The sequence below is a fragment of the Blennius ocellaris genome, assembly GCF_963422515.1.
Source record: "Blennius ocellaris genome assembly, chromosome: 15".
In the NCBI taxonomy this organism is placed as follows: Eukaryota; Metazoa; Chordata; class Actinopteri; order Blenniiformes; family Blenniidae; genus Blennius; species Blennius ocellaris.
This window is the reverse complement of record NC_137664.1, coordinates 25,856,357-25,875,688: the sequence shown is the minus strand read 5'-3', so window position 1 is coordinate 25,875,688 and position 19,332 is coordinate 25,856,357. Positions and strand designations below refer to the sequence as shown.

Below are 19,332 nucleotides of genomic sequence, written 5' to 3'. Positions count from 1 at the left end.
ACAGGACAACCAGCGCCCCGTCCACCACCTGGGAGGGAGACGACAGGACAACCAGCCCCCCGTCCACTACCTGGGAGGGAGACGACAGGACAACCAGCGCCCCGTCCACCACCTGGGAGGGAGACGACAGGACAACCAGCACCCCGTCCACCGCCTGGGAGGGAGACGACAGGACAACCAGCCCCCCGTCCACCGCCTGGGAGGGAGACGACAGGACAACCAGCCCCCCGTCCACCTCCTGGGAGGGAGACGACAGGACAACCAGCCCCCCGTCCACCGCCTGGGAGGGAGACGACAGGACAACCAGCCCCCCGTCCACCTCCTGGGAGGGAGACGACAGGACAACCAGCCCCCCGTCCACCGCCTGGGAGGGAGACGACAGGACAACCAGCGCCCCGTCCACCACCTGGGAGGGAGACGACAGGACAACCAGCACCCCGTCCACCTCCTGGGAGGGAGACGACAGGACAACCAGCCCCCCGTCCACCGTCTGGGAGGGAGACGACAGGACAACCAGCCCCCCGTCCACCTCCTGGGAGGGAGACGACAGGACAACCAGCCCCCCGTCCACCTCCTGGGAGGGAGACGACAGGACAACCAGCCCCCCGTCCACCACCTGGGAGGGAGACGACAGGACAACCAGCCCCCCGTCCACCGTCTGGGAGGGAGACGACAGGACAACCAGCCCCCCGTCCACCGCCTGGGAGGGAGACGACAGGACAACCAGCCCCCCGTCCACCTCCTGGGAGGGAGACGACAGGACAACCAGCCCCCCGTCCACCTCCTGGGAGGGAGACGACAGGACAACCAGCCCCCCGTCCACCTCCTGGGAGGGAGACGACAGGACAACCAGCCCCCCGTCCACCGCCTGGGAGGGAGACGACAGGACAACCAGCCCCCCGTCCACTACCTGGGAGGGAGACGACAGGACAACCAGCGCCCCGTCCACCACCTGGGAGGGAGACGACAGGACAACCAGCGCCCCGTCCACCACCTGGGAGGGAGACGACAGGACAACCAGCCCCCCGTCCACCGCCTGGGAGGGAGACGACAGGACAACCAGCGCCCCGTCCACCTCCTGGGAGGGAGACGACAGGACAACCAGCCCCCCGTCCACCACCTGGGAGGGAGATGACAGGACAACCAGCGCCCCGTCCACCACCTGGGAGGGAGACGACAGGACAACCAGCCCCCCGTCCACCACCTGGGAGGGAGACGACAGGACAACCAGCCCCCCGTCCACCTCCTGGGAGGGAGACGACAGGACAACCAGCCCCCCGTCCACCACCTGGGAGGGAGACGACAGGACAACCAGCCCCCCGTCCACCACCTGGGAGGGAGACGACAGGACAACCAGCCCCCCGTCCACCTCCTGGGAGGGAGACGACAGGACAACCAGCGCCCCGTCCACCGTCTGGGAGGGAGACGACAGGACAACCAGCGCCCCGTCCACCGCCTGGGAGGGAGACGACAGGACAACCAGCGCCCGCGGCCCATCGTCGCCAAGTTTGAACATTTCAAACAGAAAGAACTGGGCCCTCATTTATAAACGTTGCGTACGCACAAAAGAATGCGTACGCCACTCTCTACGCAAACCGTGGGATTTATAAAAAGAGAACTTGACGGGAAAATGTGCGGTCCTCCACGCCAACTCTGACCCAGACGTACGCACAGAACTGGGGGAAGGAGAAACTGTGCCACCGATGGCAGAAGAAAGAAACGGGAGAAACTGTGTGAAACCGATCGTGTAAAATAAATAGTTATATGACCTCATATATGGACAGTTTATTTGCAAGAAATGGATAGTAAAATATGATTAAGACAATAGTAAGACAACAGTATTATGTTTCCACTGATATGAATGCAGTGTAATATCCTATATCATATAGCCCATATAGCAGTGTTGGGCGCAGACTGGAGGCTGTACGTGATGGGTGGCTTCTAGGTACGGAGAATTACTGTGGAAATCCTGAGACTTGCAATGTTGTAGGAGTGTTTAACCCGTTCACGACCTTGCAGGCGACAGTGGAGACCCCCCCTCAAGCGGTGGCTGCTCACCCCTTTTCCTCACCCACAAGGCGCAGAGGAGAGGACCTAGAATCTATAGTATTGTGGAGCGCACCATCGGGCTCCTGAAGGGCAGGTGGCGGTGTCCCCCTCCACCTCCGTCACCACTCCACTCAGGAGGGATTCCCCGATGACCCCCGCCAGTTTTCCCTCCAGCGGGGTGAGCTCCGGGTGGCCCGTCCCCCCGCCCGGGGCACAGACGCTCTGCCTGTGTGACGCCAGGCGCTTTTTTGCGTCTACTTTGATGTCTGACCACTTTTTTTTCACCTCCCGACCTTCTGAGGCCACAGCATTGACACCATCCTGCCACTCTACAGCTTTTTTGGCATTGGTGACCCCAACACTGACCCTAACCCTAACCCAACACTGACCCTAACCCTAACCCAACACTGTGTCCACCAAATAATACCGCCTTCCTCTTCTCCACCTCCCCGACCAGAACTTCCACCTCACACTGGGTGAAGTTGCGTTTCTTGGCTTTTCTTTCTGCTTTCGGCATGCTGTCAGTCATGAATCAATATTCATGAGAGGCGTTTCTCTGAATATTCATGGCCAATATGGGCGTGGTCTGACCCGCACAGAGGTGCGCCACATTTAGAGTGGATTGTGATTTATAAAGGGAAAGCGGCGTAGGACGTGCGTGCGCACTGTTTTATAAATCAGGATATTTTTGTGCGTACGCACTTTCTGTGTTTCGTGCGTACGCCAATTTTGACGTCAATCCTACGCAGTTTTGTAAATGAGGCCCCAGCTGATCAATTCCATGGTTCTGGTTAAATTCTGATGTGGAGCGAAGAGAAACTCTTGATAGATCTGACATTAGACAGTAAATGATTTGATGTGGGGAAACTGACGGCGCATGTGCAAACACCCTCATTCACTGGACCTGAGTCGCAAAGGCAGAGCAGCAGTCAGCCTTTAGGGGGTGTGGTCACAGCGCTATTTGTTTTATTTGTCATTTGTTTTATAATTAAAACAAATAACCAGATTGAATGTTTCATTCATTTCAATTTAGCCGAGGGTGGGCACTCCCTGCACTGACTGCATGTCACTTCCAATACCTCACAATAAACCAAAAAAACTAAATTAAACATGGGATCAGCTGTTTAAAACTGACCGGCCTGGGTGCTTCAAAAAGTAACATAAAGGCATATAAATCCGAGTATATTACTTACAGATTCGCTTTATTCAAAGTTTTGCAGCGAATCCTGCATCGTTCTGGACATGTGAAAAAAAAGTCCCCCGTGAACAACAGCGCCACTGGGGAGCGACGTATAAACTTTGGGAAGTCTCGTTGTAGAGTCCCATTAAAAATTTAATGAATCCACTGGGTCCTCACAGGCTCAGAAGAAGGCAGTAAAAATCCACTCCTCTGCTCGTTGATCAAATGAATAATTGTGCATCTGGCGTGTTTAGTTGGTATCTTCGCTGGTATCTTTCTACGCTGAAGGTAAACACCTGCAGCGGTCACCAGGTGAAAAAAACAGCACATTGTGGTCGGGTCAAAGGGAGGGGCTATCTGGATTGGGCTTGGCTACAAACTTTGGTGATGACACTAATGGTTTGCTTTCCTCCTAGCTCATTGGAGCACACACTTTGGAAACAATTAAACAAGCCAGAGAACAAGACAGCAGACTTTTCTTGACTTGTGGAGGGTCATTTCCAGATGGGGACGCATATTACTGTAGGAAAACCATGAGAAAGTCCATTTTGCATGATGTGGGACCTTTAAGTTGTCAAACTAACACCTTTTCCACACGTCTGAGAACAGAAATCTTTGAAAGAAAAATAAGAGGATAAATAGAACTGTTTAACACACCTATAATACTTGTCCCAGAGCCAGTTACCACAGCAACAGACCTCAATAAAATAGTAAGCCCTGATGAGCCCAGGTTGACCCTGAAGACACTTTTTTAATCACAAATCCTGCTTCAAAGTTACTTCTGGCAAAATGTTGATTTTCGGGCTGCTGGGAGGTTTCGGTCCAATAATAACCTATAAGACAGCAATACATGTGGTGTTTATTTAACCGTGCAGACCGCTTCCCCTTAGACTTGTGCTTCTATCACCTATTTACTTCCTGTGTACTTTGGAATTTGATGCTATGTTTTTTACATTTGAGAATAACGTGTAGGTCAATCCATGAATAGACGTTTCTTGGTACACATCCTGCCATTATACCTTTATTCACTATTATTGACTTTCTTGTCGTTTCCATTCTTCAAACAGAACAATCTTCATTTTAAAAAATAGGTACTAACAGCCAACAGACATTTTACATACAAACAACATATGAAGTGAACTCGTTGATAAGGATACATTTTCTCTGTTCAGATAAGCAATGTTTACAGGCTGGAGCTTCGGACTGAGAGGACGGTGTTGGTCAAAGAAATAATCCTAACTGTTTGGGACTGTCAATGAAAAAGTAAAGCAGAACAACGTAAATGTAGAACGTTAGAGCAGGTCGAGGTTCAGACTGAACCCTGCAGTCATGTCATGTAGGAGAAGTCAAACTCTGCAAAGATTTCCTGCTGCGCGGCGGTGAGGATGCAGGGCGTGCGAGGCAGCGTGAGGACCGGCTTCTGACTCGTGAACTCCTCGTCAAAGTTGCTGACGTCCTGAGGCGACCTGATGACCGGCAGGAAGGGGGGCTTCACTTTTTTTGCCAGGAGGGCTTCCCAATCCATTCCCTGCAAACAGCACAGACTGGAGTAAGACAGAAAACCTCCTGAGGAGCAGCTACAAGGTATTGACAGTCCAGGAGTTCCACATAGTGCTAGGAACCATACTTCTCTTTCACACATGCAAGAGCTCTTCCTCTCATGGTGAAGCAGAATTCACCAAGCGTTGGATTGTTCACCACTAATAGGGAACGTGAGTTGGTTAGACCGTCGTGAGACAGGCTAGTTTTACCTACTGATGGTGTGTTGTTGCGACAGAAATACCAGGAGGCCCTACAATCGAACCATTTTTCAATGAAAACATGATATAAATCAATTAATTGAAAAAGAAAAAACCCAACTGTTTTTGCAATGTTCTAAGTCAAATTCTGGAGCCAATTAAACATGTTAAACTTTTAAGATGAGAATGCTTATAAATGTACCACTTTATAGCATAGTTGAGCTCCATTTTTTTAGAAACTGTAGCTTGGATTACATATTTTATTTGTAGTAGTAGTAGTACATTTAGCCATTTTTTGTAATTTTAGGTTTTAGCTGACTTCACTATTTAACAGTGCAATAAGACTGTTGAGATGGTAGAACAGCTCTGTCCAAATGGACAACAATTTGAGACTTTTTCTGGGACAAAGGTTTTAGGAGCTTTGTCTCATCTTCTTGACACAGGAACTGATGTGGCTGTAGTATTGTTGCTGACCTGAAAGAATCTGTGTCTCTTGATCTCCGCGGCGTCTTCTTTCCCGGCTCCCAGCCGCAGTCCGGGATTCTTCTGCAGTAGCTGAGACACATACAGAAACATGAAGTAACACGTGATGCAGAAGTCTTCTGAATCTGGAGGCAGAGACTCACTTTCTGAATGAGGGACAGGGACTCTGGCGAGAGGAAGCGAGGGTACTGCACGTCATCGTTGACAATACTGTCAAACACTTCCTCTTCATCATCGCCTGGGAACGGAGACTGACAGCAGCAGAGTCAGCTTTACCTTCATGATCGGCTCAATGTTGGGTTTCAAGGTTTATTATCAGTCAACACTGCAGCACTGTCCTAAAAGTACTGGTTAAATGTGAAGTATATCGTCACTGAGATTTATTCATCATGTGCAGCCTGAAATGATTCTGACTGAAGGAACAAGTTAACTTACTTGATAGAAAAGTTAAGCAGTAAAATATGCTTGAAGAAATTCCTAGAAACAAAATGTAATTCATATTTTTATTCCAATAAAAACAGACACGATCTTAAAACTCAAAGCTCATATTGATTTGATGTGAAACTGAGTGTTTACATTGAACACAGCATCCCAACTTGTTGACATGGTGGAAACAAAGTGAACTGGCTGCTGGAGCGTCCCCGCTGAATCATGCCTGTGACCCATATTGGTGCAAAGAAGTGGAGCACATGAAACTGTTTCAGCAACTAACATGTCCAGCACGCTATAATATATTCTATATAAAAGTATTTGCTGAGATTTTACAGTTTATCTTCTTTCTCACCGGGAAATGTTTCAGTACTCCAGCTCAAATGATTAACAGTGTGAATCCAGGTTTTTGCAATTAATAGGTTTTTTTTTGTAAGGAATAACGTGTTATATGATCTTTTGAAAAGGTACATTGCGAAATGAATGTTTTTAAATCTCAATTGTTTGCGTGACATATTTCAGAGATCCTGCAAAATGTGACTATCTGTCACAGCCCAATATAATCCTTTCTTATCAATTAATTTTAAGATATCTGGAACAATATTGAACTAATGAAAGTGTCTGAGTTTCCTCTGATTCTCTGCAGCTATCGAAGGTTATCGAAGCGATTATTCATGATGTGAGCCACATTTCACAGACAGAATAAAGCTATACAAATCCAACCTGCTGTCAGTTTTATTTGCTTGATTTTAGGTTTAAATTGGCTGTAAGATGATGTCACCATGTTAGCATGCATCATAAAACTTGGTGAAGACAGAAGGGAAAAAAAGAGTTTAAAGTTCCAAGTTCCCAGTCATGGGAGGTTCTGGGAATATTGCCACTATTGATCTGCAGTTTCAGATCAGTGGGCCTCTCTTACAGTGGAGCTCTGTGTGTGTGTGTGTGTGTGTGTGTGTGTGTGTGTGTGTGTGTGTGTGTGTGTGTGTGTGTGTGTGTGTGTGTGTGTGTGTGTGTGTGTGTGTGTCTAAAACTGATCGACTGACCTCCCCCACCAGCATCTCATAGACCAGGACCCCCAGCCCCCACCAGTCCACGCTGCGGGTGTAGTTGTTGTCTGTCAGCACTTCAGGAGCCAGAAATTCTGGAGTCCCGCAGAAGGTGGAGGTGCGATCATTGTAGTCCATCCCTACAAACACAACAAAACAGGTTGAAGGCTCAGGAGGCTGACACACAATAGAATCTGGATGCTCGTGGAAGAAGCTGCTCTATAATTTGAATGTTAGCTGAATTTACATCAGTTAGTGGAGGAAGATAGTGTTAATCACTATGATCTCTTCACATGTATGAATCTCAATACTTCCAATTCGGTTTAAAACCATGACGACACAATATGCATCTAACTAACCCCAAGCATCTCAATGAGCAAAATCTCATATTTCACCATTACCGCATTTTCAAATATCAATAGATTTGACAGCTTTCTATTTGATATTTCAATGGTTATTGTGTATCACTGTCAAAGTACAGTAGAACCTCTGAGGAGGGGATCCGGTAAAAGCGGGCAACTGTCAAGCTGAGCGACACAACAAAGGCCAAAATATTTGGGCTGGACCCGATTATTTGAAATATTCAGACGTTGTGGTGGATATTAGTTTTGAGATCTGAGTATTCGCTGCTGTCAAGCTCCGCTCCGCCATTTCTCCATGCTTTCTGCAAGGCTCGTCCCAGACTGTGCATGAGCCATGGGTGCTATGTGATTGCTTCCATACTACACTCCTGGTCCATGTCCGTAACGTAACGACCCCCAAAATATCTCCACTTTTGCTGCCCGGCGTTGTCCACCGTTCCTAAAGTAGTTTACGTTTCACTGCAGGAGTTCTGAGCCTCTGGCTCTTTATTTGCTTTTAAATTGTGACTGTTCATGTGGGGAGACGGAGGATCTCCTAACAAAAGTGTCCAGAAGGCTCTGGCGCATGTGCAGTCACACAAGTTGTGCTCGACTGCAGCGGGGTGTGAGAGGACCCTAGTGCACAAAGGGAGATTACAAGTTTTACGTTACGCATTACAGCAGAGAACATAAGGCTCGTGGGCCAAAACCCACCTGCAAGAGGCTCCGATCTGGTTCCACAAACTCACCAAGCAGGTGGTGATAGAGAAATCATCAAGTTTTCTTTCTACTTCATTGTATTTTGCACAAGAATGTTTCATTAAAATTGACTATTTTAAGATTGTAATCATTTTCAGTACTAACTGTTTGCTCGTACAACAATATAGACAATTTCATTACATACACTGTGACCACAACAAAGAAACATTTTGAAGTCGCAATTTAAATGCTATTATGGCAATATTTGACCAGTCTGGTCCACTCAAGATGAAACTGGACTCTATGTGGTCCCTGAAGTAAATCAAATCTTAATAACTATGTTGTATACATCTTATATACATATGTATATCTGTATTTATATTGTATACATCTTGTATTGATTCAGTTATATGCTTTTAAATAACCACAACACATTTGGTGTTTGATTTATTAAATATCAACTGGTCCTACAATTTGTCCTCGTGACCCGTCCCTCCGAAGAGGGGAAGGGTCACTTGCCTTGGATTTTAGGATGTCACTACATCACGGTGGGTGTATCTACTATATATCATGTATAATTACAATCACTGGTCATATATTTAGAAACCTGCACTAGTTTTATATGCAGAAGCAGCTTTTCGGCGGTGACCATGTGGTCCTTGTCCTGCTGGACCTGACTGCAGCGTTCGACACTGTGGACCACAATATTTTAGTATCTCGTCTGCAGCACATAGTGGGCATAGGTGGTACTGCCCTAAGCTAGGTCAGATCTTATCTTGGGGGAAGATCCATGAGTGTACTCCTTGGTGGCTCTGAGTCCCACACTGCGCCACTGTTATTGGGTTCCACAGGGTTCTATTTTAGGGCCACTGCACTTCTCCCTGTACCTGCTTCCCCTGGGCGCCATTCTGAGGAAGCATGGCATCTCTTTTCACCTTTATGCAGACGACAGCCAGATTTATGTGCCACTGAAAAAGGACAATGCCTCATTGAAATTACTTCTGTCTTGTCTTGAAGACATCAAAACATGGATGTCGCTGAACTTTTTAAAATTCAACGAAAAAAAGACAGAAGTGATGGTGTTCGGCCCGAGTGCCACTAGTGAACCGCCCTCGGTCGATTTCGGCCCTCTGAGACAATACATTAAGCTGTTAGTCTCCAACTTGGGTTTTAAAATGGACAGTGATTTTAAACTGGACCGGCAGAGAGGGGCTATAGTGAAGTCCAGCTTCTTTCACCTAAGGCCGCTGGTGAAAGTAAAGCCCTTTCTGGCACAGAAGCACCTAGAAGCAGTAATCCACGCTTTTATTACATCTCGGCTGGATTACTGCAACTCACTTTACTTTGGAGTCAGCCAGTCTTCCCTCACCAACTCACTTCACTTTGGAGTCAGCCAGTCTTCCCTCACCAACTCACTTCACTTTGGAGTCAGCCAGTCTTCCCTCACCAACTCACTTTACTTTGGAGTCAGCCAGTCTTCCCTCACCAACTCTCTTTACTTTGGAGTCAGCCAGTCTTCCCTCACCAACTCACTTTACTTTGGAGTCAGCCAGTCTTCCCTCACCAACTCACTTCACTTTGGAGTCAGCCAGTCTTCCCTCACCAACTCACTTCACTTTGGAGTCAGCCAGTCTTCCCTCACCAACTCACTTTACTTTGGAGTCAGCCAGTCTTCCCTCACCAACTCACTTCACTTTGGAGTCAGCCAGTCTTCCCTCACCAACTCACTTTACTTTGGAGTCACCAGTCTTCCCTCACCAACTCTCTTTACTTTGGAGTCAGCCAGTCTTCCCTCACCAACTCACTTTACTTTGGAGTCAGCCAGTCTTCCCTCACCAACTCACTTCACTTTGGAGTCAGCCAGTCTTCCCTCACCAACTCACTTTACTTTGGAGTCACCAGTCTTCCCTCACCAACTCTCTTTACTTTGGAGTCAGCCAGTCTTCCCTCACCAACTCTCTTTACTTTGGAGTCAGCCAGTCTTCCCTCACCAACTCACTTTACTTTGGAGTCACCAGTCTTCTCTCACCAACTCTCTTTACTTTGGAGTCAGCCAGTCTTCCCTCACCAACTCACTTTACTTTGGAGTCACCAGTCTTCCCTCACCAACTCTCTTTACTTTGGAGTCACCAGTCTTCCCTCACCAACTCTCTTTACTTTGGAGTCAGCCAGTCTTCCCTCACCAACTCACTTTACTTTGGAGTCACCAGTCTTCTCTCATCAACTCACTTTACTTTGGAGTCAGCCAGTCTTCTCTCACCAACTCACTTTACTTTGGAGTCAGCCAGTCTTCTCTCACCAACTCACTTTACTTTGGAGTCAGCCAGTCTTCCCTCACCAACTCACTTTACTTTGGAGTCACCAGTCTTCCCTCACCAACTCTCTTTACTTTGGAGTCAGCCAGTCTTCCCTCACCAACTCTCTTTACTTTGGAGTCAGCCAGTCTTCCCTCACCAACTCTCTTTACTTTGGAGTCACCAGTCTTCCCTCACCAACTCACTTTACTTTGGAGTCAGCCAGTCTTCTCTCACCAACTCACTTTACTTTGGAGTCAGCCAGTCTTCTCTCACCAACTCACTTTACTTTGGAGTCAGCCAGTCTTCCCTCACCAACTCACTTTACTTTGGAGTCACCAGTCTTCCCTCACCAACTCACTTTACTTTGGAGTCACCAGTCTTCCCTCACCAACTCTCTTTACTTTGGAGTCAGCCAGTCTTCCCTCACCAACTCACTTTACTTTGGAGTCACCAGTCTTCCCTCACCAACTCTCTTTACTTTGGAGTCAGCCAGTCTTCCCTCACCAACTCACTTTACTTTGGAGTCACCAGTCTTCTCTCACCAACTCTCTTTACTTTGGAGTCAGCCAGTCTTCCCTCACCAACTCACTTTACTTTGGAGTCACCAGTCTTCCCTCACCAACTCACTTTACTTTGGAGTCAGCCAGTCTTCTCTCATCAACTCACTTTACTTTGGAGTCAGCCAGTCTTCTCTCACCAACTCACTTTACTTTGGAGTCAGCCAGTCTTCTCTCACCAACTCACTTTACTTTGGAGTCAGCCAGTCTTCCCTCACCAACTCACTTTACTTTGGAGTCACCAGTCTTCCCTCACCAACTCTCTTTACTTTGGAGTCACCAGTCTTCCCTCACCAACTCACTTTACTTTGGAGTCACCAGTCTTCCCTCACCAACTCACTTTACTTTGGAGTCACCAGTCTTCCCTCACCAACTCACTTTACTTTGGAGTCACCAGTCTTCCCTCACCAACTCTCTTTACTTTGGAGTCAGCCAGTCTTCCCTCACCAACTCACTTTACTTTGGAGTCACCAGTCTTCCCTCACCAACTCTCTTTACTTTGGAGTCAGCCAGTCTTCCCTCACCAACTCACTTTACTTTGGAGTCACCAGTCTTCCCTCACCAACTCACTTTACTGTGGAGTCACCAGTCTTCCCTCACCAACTCACTTTACTTTGGAGTCAGCCAGTCTTCTCTCACCAACTCACTTTACTTTGGAGTCACCAGTCTTCCCTCATCAACTCACTTTACTTTGGAGTCACCAGTCTTCTCTCACCAACTCACTTTACTTTGGAGTCACCAGTCTTCCCTCATCAACTCACTTTACTTTGGAGTCACCAGTCTTCCCTCACCAACTCACTTTACTTTGGAGTCACCAGTCTTCCCTCACCAACTCACTTTACTTTGGAGTCACCAGTCTTCTCTCACCAACTCACTTTACTTTGGAGTCACCAGTCTTCCCTCACCAACTCACTTTACTTTGGAGTCACCAGTCTTCCCTCACCAACTCACTTTACTTTGGAGTCAGCCAGTCTTCTCTCACCAACTCACTTTACTTTGGAGTCACCAGTCTTCCCTCATCAACTCACTTTACTTTGGAGTCACCAGTCTTCTCTCACCAACTCACTTTACTTTGGAGTCACCAGTCTTCCCTCATCAACTCACTTTACTTTGGAGTCACCAGTCTTCCCTCACCAACTCACTTTACTTTGGAGTCACCAGTCTTCCCTCACCAACTCACTTTACTTTGGAGTCACCAGTCTTCTCTCATCAACTCACTTTACTTTGGAGTCACCAGTCTTCCCTCACCAACTCTCTTTACTTTGGAGTCAGCCAGTCTTCCCTCACCAACTCTCTTTACTTTGGAGTCACCAGTCTTCCCTCACCAACTCACTTTACTTTGGAGTCACCAGTCTTCCCTCATCAACTCACTTTACTTTGGAGTCACCAGTCTTCTCTCACCAACTCACTTTACTTTGGAGTCACCAGTCTTCCCTCATCAACTCACTTTACTTTGGAGTCACCAGTCTTCCCTCACCAACTCACTTTACTTTGGAGTCACCAGTCTTCCCTCACCAACTCACTTTACTTTGGAGTCACCAGTCTTCCCTCACCAACTCACTTTACTTTGGAGTCACCAGTCTTCTCTCATCAACTCACTTTACTTTGGAGTCACCAGTCTTCCCTCATCAACTCACTTTACTTTGGAGTCACCAGTCTTCCCTCACCAACTCTCTTTACTTTGGAGTCACCAGTCTTCCCTCATCAACTCACTTTACTTTGGAGTCACCAGTCTTCCCTCACCAACTCTCTTTACTTTGGAGTCAGCCAGTCTTCCCTCACCAACTCACTTTACTTTGGAGTCACCAGTCTTCCCTCACCAACTCACTTTACTTTGGAGTCACCAGTCTTCCCTCACCAACTCACTTTACTTTGGAGTCACCAGTCTTCTCTCACCAACTCACTTTACTTTGGAGTCACCAGTCTTCCCTCACCAACTCACTTTACTTTGGAGTCACCAGTCTTCCCTCACCAACTCACTTTACTTTGGAGTCAGCCAGTCTTCTCTCACCAACTCACTTTACTTTGGAGTCACCAGTCTTCCCTCATCAACTCACTTTACTTTGGAGTCACCAGTCTTCTCTCACCAACTCACTTTACTTTGGAGTCACCAGTCTTCCCTCATCAACTCACTTTACTTTGGAGTCACCAGTCTTCCCTCACCAACTCACTTTACTTTGGAGTCACCAGTCTTCCCTCACCAACTCACTTTACTTTGGAGTCACCAGTCTTCCCTCACCAACTCACTTTACTTTGGAGTCACCAGTCTTCTCTCATCAACTCACTTTACTTTGGAGTCACCAGTCTTCCCTCACCAACTCACTTTACTTTGGAGTCACCAGTCTTCCCTCATCAACTCACTTTACTTTGGAGTCACCAGTCTTCTCTCACCAACTCACTTTACTTTGGAGTCACCAGTCTTCCCTCATCAACTCACTTTACTTTGGAGTCACCAGTCTTCCCTCACCAACTCACTTTACTTTGGAGTCACCAGTCTTCCCTCACCAACTCACTTTACTTTGGAGTCAGCCAGTCTTCTCTCACCAACTCACTTTACTTTGGAGTCACCAGTCTTCCCTCACCAACTCACTTTACTTTGGAGTCACCAGTCTTCCCTCACCAACTCACTTTACTTTGGAGTCAGCCAGTCTTCTCTCACCAACTCACTTTACTTTGGAGTCACCAGTCTTCCCTCACCAACTCACTTTACTTTGGAGTCACCAGTCTTCCCTCACCAACTCACTTTACTTTGGAGTCACCAGTCTTCCCTCACCAACTCACTTTACTTTGGAGTCACCAGTCATCCCTCACCAACTCTCTTTACTTTGGAGTCACCAGTCTTCCCTCACCAACTCTCTTTACTTTGGAGTCAGCCAGTCTTCCCTCACCAACTCACTTTACTTTGGAGTCACCAGTCTTCCCTCACCAACTCACTTTACTTTGGAGTCACCAGTCTTCTCTCATCAACTCACTTTACTTTGGAGTCAGCCAGTCTTCTCTCACCAACTCACTTTACTTTGGAGTCAGCCAGTCTTCCCTCACCAACTCACTTTACTTTGGAGTCACCAGTCTTCCCTCACCAACTCTCTTTACTTTGGAGTCACCAGTCTTCCCTCACCAACTCTCTTTACTTTGGAGTCAGCCAGTCTTCCCTCACCAACTCTCTTTACTTTGGAGTCAGCCAGTGTTCTCTCACCAACTCACTTTACTTTGGAGTCACCAGTCTTCCCTCACCAACTCACTTTACTTTGGAGTCACCAGTCTTCTCTCATCAACTCACTTTACTTTGGAGTCACCAGTCTTCCCTCACCAACTCTCTTTACTTTGGAGTCAGCCAGTCTTCTCTCATCAACTCACTTTACTTTGGAGTCACCAGTCTTCTCTCATCAACTCACTTTACTTTGGAGTCACCAGTCTTCCCTCACCAACTCTCTTTACTTTGGAGTCACCAGTCTTCCCTCACCAACTCTCTTTACTTTGGAGTCAGCCAGTCTTCCCTCACCAACTCACTTTACTTTGGAGTCACCAGTCTTCTCTCATCAACTCACTTTACTTTGGAGTCACCAGTCTTCCCTCACCAACTCTCTTTACTTTGGAGTCACCAGTCTTCCCTCACCAACTCACTTTACTTTGGAGTCACCAGTCTTCTCTCATCAACTCACTTTACTTTGGAGTCACCAGTCTTCCCTCACCAACTCTCTTTACTTTGGAGTCACCAGTCTTCCCTCACCAACTCTCTTTACTTTGGAGTCACCAGTCTTCCCTCACCAACTCACTTTACTTTGGAGTCAGCCAGTCTTCCCTCACCAACTCACTTTACTTTGGAGTCACCAGTCTTCCCTCACCAACTCACTTTACTTTGGAGTCACCAGTCTTCTCTCATCAACTCACTTTACTTTGGAGTCACCAGTCTTCCCTCACCAACTCACTTTACTTTGGAGTCACCAGTCTTCTCTCATCAACTCACTTTACTTTGGAGTCACCAGTCTTCCCTCACCAACTCACTTTACTTTGGAGTCACCAGTCTTCCCTCATCAACTCACTTTACTTTGGAGTCACCAGTCTTCCCTCACCAACTCACTTTACTTTGGAGTCACCAGTCTTCCCTCACCAACTCACTTTACTTTGGAGTCAGCCAGTCTTCCCTCACCAACTCACTTTACTTTGGAGTCACCAGTCTTCCCTCACCAACTCACTTTACTTTGGAGTCACCAGTCTTCCCTCACCAACTCACTTTACTTTGGAGTCAGCCAGTCTTCCCTCACCAACTCACTTTACTTTGGAGTCACCAGTCTTCCCTCACCAACTCACTTTACTTTGGAGTCAGCCAGTCTTCCCTCACCAACTCACTTTACTTTGGAGTCAGCCAGTCTTCCCTCACCAACTCACTTTACTTTGGAGTCACCAGTCTTCCCTCACCAACTCACTTTACTTTGGAGTCACCAGTCTTCCCTCACCAACTCACTTTACTTTGGAGTCAGCCAGTCTTCCCTCACCAACTCACTTTACTTTGGAGTCAGCCAGTCTTCCCTCACCAACTCACTTTACTTTGGAGTCACCAGTCTTCCCTCACCAACTCACTTTACTTTGGAGTCACCAGTCTTCCCTCACCAACTCACTTTACTTTGGAGTCACCAGTCTTCCCTCACCAACTCACTTTACTTTGGAGTCAGCCAGTCTTCCCTCACCAACTCACTTTACTTTGGAGTCACCAGTCTTCCCTCACCAACTCACTTTACTTTGGAGTCACCAGTCTTCCCTCACCAACTCACTTTACTTTGGAGTCAGCCAGTCTTCCCTCACCAACTCACTTTACTTTGGAGTCACCAGTCTTCTCTCATCAACTCACTTTACTTTGGAGTCACCAGTCTTCTCTCATCAACTCACTTTACTTTGGAGTCACCAGTCTTCCCTCACCAACTCTCTTTACTTTGGAGTCACCAGTCTTCTCTCATCAACTCACTTTACTTTGGAGTCACCAGTCTTCTCTCATCAACTCACTTTACTTTGGAGTCACCAGTCTTCCCTCATCAACTCACTTTACTTTGGAGTCACCAGTCTTCCCTCACCAACTCTCTTTACTTTGGAGTCACCAGTCTTCTCTCATCAACTCACTTTACTTTGGAGTCACCAGTCTTCTCTCATCAACTCACTTTACTTTGGAGTCACCAGTCTTCTCTCATCAACTCACTTTACTTTGGAGTCACCAGTCTTCCCTCACCAACTCTCTTTACTTTGGAGTCACCAGTCTTCTCTCATCAACTCACTTTACTTTGGAGTCACCAGTCTTCTCTCATCAACTCACTTTACTTTGGAGTCACCAGTCTTCTCTCATCAACTCACTTTACTTTGGAGTCACCAGTCTTCCCTCACCAACTCTCTTTACTTTGGAGTCACCAGTCTTCTCTCATCAACTCACTTTACTTTGGAGTCACCAGTCTTCTCTCATCAACTCACTTTACTTTGGAGTCACCAGTCTTCTCTCATCAACTCACTTTACTTTGGAGTCACCAGTCTTCCCTCACCCTCCAGTTGGTGCAGAATGCTGCTGTGAGCACATCACCCCCATTCTGGCTTCCCTCCACTGGTTGCCTGTGCATTTTAGAGTCCGTTTTAAGATTATTTTATTAGTTTTTAAATCTTTAAATGGTCTGGCCCCGCCTTACCTCTCTGAGCTTCTTCATCCATACCTCCTGCTCGGTGCCTCAGGTCAGCTGACCGGCTGCTCCTGGAGGTACCGAGGTCCAAACGGAAGCTCAGAGGGGAAAGAGCCTTTTCCACTGCCGGTCCTCACCTCTGGAATCTTTGGTCCCTCCACTGAGGCTCTTTGGTCCCTCCACTGAGGCTCTTTGGTCCCTCCACTGAGGCTCTTTGGTCCCTCCACTGAGGCTCTTTGGTCCCTCCACTGAGGCTCTTTGGTCCCTCCACTGTGGCTCTTTGGTCCCTCCACTGTGGCTCTTTGGTCCCTCCACTGAGGCTCTTTGGTCCTCCACTGTGGCTCTTTGGTCCTCCACTGTGGCTCTTTGGTCCTCCACTGTGGCTCTTTGGTCCCTCCACTGTGGCTCTTTGGTCCCTCCACTGAGGCTCTTTGGTCCTCCACTGAGGCTCTTTGGTCCTCCACTGTGGCTCTTTGGTCCTCCACTGAGGCTCTTTGGTCCTCCACTGCGGCTCTTTGGTCCTCCACTGCGGCTCTTTGGTCCTCCACTGCGGCTCTTTGGTCCCTCCACTGAGGCTCTTTGGTCCTCCACTGTGGCTCTTTGGTCCTCCACTGTGGCTCTTTGGTCCTCCACTGTGGCTCTTTGGTCCCTCCACTGAGGCTCTTTGGTCCCTCCACTGAGGCTCTTTGGTCCCTCCACTGAGGCTCTTTGGTCCTCCACTGAGGCTCTTTGGTCCTCCACTGTGGCTCTTTGGTCCCTCCACTGTGGCTCTTTGGTCCTCCACTGAGGCTCTTTGGTCCTCCACTGAGGCTCTTTGGTCCTCCACTGTGGCTCTTTTGTCCCTCCACTGTGGCTCCTGGAGCCTCCGTCCCACTGCAGTTCATCCTGGAGGGACGTAAGGAGGTAAGGCCACCCAGAGAGGGACGTAAGGAGGCAAATCCACCCAGAGAGGGACGTAAGGAGGCAAGGCCACCCAGAGAGGGACGTAAGGAGGCAAGGCCACCTAGAGAGGGACGTAAGGAGGCAAAGCCACCCAGAGAGGGACGTAAGGAGGCAAGGCCACCCAGAGAGGGACGTAAGGAGGCAAGGCCACCCAGAGAGGGACGTAAGGAGGCAAAGCCACCCAGAGAGGGACGTAAGGAGGCAAAGCCACCCAGAGAGGGACGTAAGGAGGCAAAGCCACCCAGAGAGGGACGTAAGGAGGCAAAGCCACCCAGAGAGGGACGTAAGGAGGCAAAGCCACCCAGAGAGGGACGTAAGGAGGCAAAGCCACCCAGAGAGGGACGTAAGGAGGCAAAGCCACCCAGAGAGGGACGTAAGGAGGCAAAGCCACCCAGAGAGGGACGTAAGGAGGCAAAGCCACCCAGAGAGGGACGTAAGGAGGCAAAGCCACCCAGAGAGGGACGTAAGGAGGCAAAGCCACCCAGAGAGGGACGTAAGGAGGCAAAGCCACCCAGAGAGGGACGTAAGGAGGCAAAGCCACCCAGAGAGGGACGTAAGGAGGCAAAGCCACCCAGAGAGGGATGCCGACAGTTCCAGGAGGTTCATTGCAGACTTGTTGAGAGTGACGGAACATTCTAGTGAATTACACAACAACTACAGGACAGTAAAGACACACCATCACACTCATGGTTCTAACAATCCACATCTCCCACATTTATCTTCCATTTTAATAATGTGTAGCAATAAAGGAGCCGATAGCTGCAATGCATTATGGGAGTTTCTGTTTGTCCTGTTTTAAATGTAATTATTGGGGGTTATGTTAGGTTTGTAGTGTTGCTAATAATTGTGTTGTGTTGTGTTTTTGTTGCTTAGTTCATGTAGTTTAGTTTATTAGTTGTAAGTTGTCAACCAGCAGTGAAGAAGGTTTTGTGTGTCGTGTCCTCCTGGCATGGTCTTCCTGTGGGACTGTCAAAATAAAAGACTGATGTGTAGTGTCCTCCTGGCATGGTCTGCCTGGGGGACTGTCAAAATAAAAGACTGACGTGTCGTGTCCTCCTGGCATGGTCTGCCTGTGGGACTGTCAAAATAAAAGACTGATGTGTAGTGTCCTCCTGGCATGGTCTTCCTGTGGGACTGTCAAAATAAAAGACTGATGTGTCGTGTCCTCCTGGCATGGTCTGCCAAAATAAAAGACTGATGTGTAGTGTCCTCCTGGCATGGTCTGCCTGGGGGACTGTCAAAATAAAAGACTGATGTGTAGTGTCCTCCTGGCATGGTCTGCCTGGGGGACTGTCAAAATAAAAGACTGATGTGTAGTGTCCTCCTGGCATGGTCTGCCTGGGGGACTGTCAAAATAAAAGACTAATGTGTAGTGTCCTCCTGACATGGTCTTCCTGTGGGACTGTCAAAATAAAAGACTGATGTGTAGTGTCCTCCTGACATGGTCTGCCTGGGGGACTGTCAAAATAAAAGACTGATGTGTAGTGTCCTCCTGGCATGGTCTGCCTGGGGGACTGTCAAAATAAAAGACTGATGTGTAGTGTCCTCCTGACATGGTCTTCCTGTGGGACTGTCAAAATAAAAGACTGATGTGTAGTGTCCTCCTGGCATGGTCTTCCTGTGGGACTGTCAAAATAAAAGACTGATGTGTAGTGTCCTCCTGACATGGTCTTCCTGTGGGACTGTCAAAATAAAAGACTGATGTGTAGTGTCCTCCTGGCATGGTCTGCCTGGGGGACTGTCAAAATAAAAGACTGATGTGTAGTGTCCTCCTGGCATGGTCTGCCTGGGGGACTGTCAAAATAAAAGACTAATGTGTAGTGTCCTCCTGACATGGTCTTCCTGTGGGACTGTCAAAATAAAAGACTGATGTGTAGTGTCCTCCTGGCATGGTCTGCCTGGGGGACTGTCAA

The 19,332-nt window shown here is 48.0% G+C and overlaps 1 protein-coding gene across 3 annotated transcripts in view; it reads right to left on the bottom strand.

The window, feature by feature from the left end:
• Nucleotides 1-4,122: 4,122 nt before the first annotated feature.
• pkn3 (protein kinase N3) overlaps nt 4,123-19,332 on the bottom strand; it is a 96,616-nt gene continuing 81,406 nt past the window's right edge. The window contains exons 19-22 of one of the 3 annotated variants that reach the window (XM_080509674.1): nt 6,924-7,066; nt 5,595-5,702; nt 5,443-5,523; nt 4,123-4,757 (exon numbers count right to left, since the gene is read on the bottom strand). In XM_080509674.1, the coding sequence (XP_080365800.1) occupies nt 4,557-4,757; nt 5,443-5,523; nt 5,595-5,702; nt 6,924-7,066 (533 nt within the window). In that variant the 3' untranslated portion in view covers nt 4,123-4,556. Of the gene's footprint in view, nt 4,758-5,442; nt 5,524-5,594; nt 5,703-5,782; nt 5,929-6,923; nt 7,067-19,332 lie in introns of those variants that run through there. The other 2 variants (XM_080509675.1, XM_080509676.1) reach the window with 2 other exon arrangements.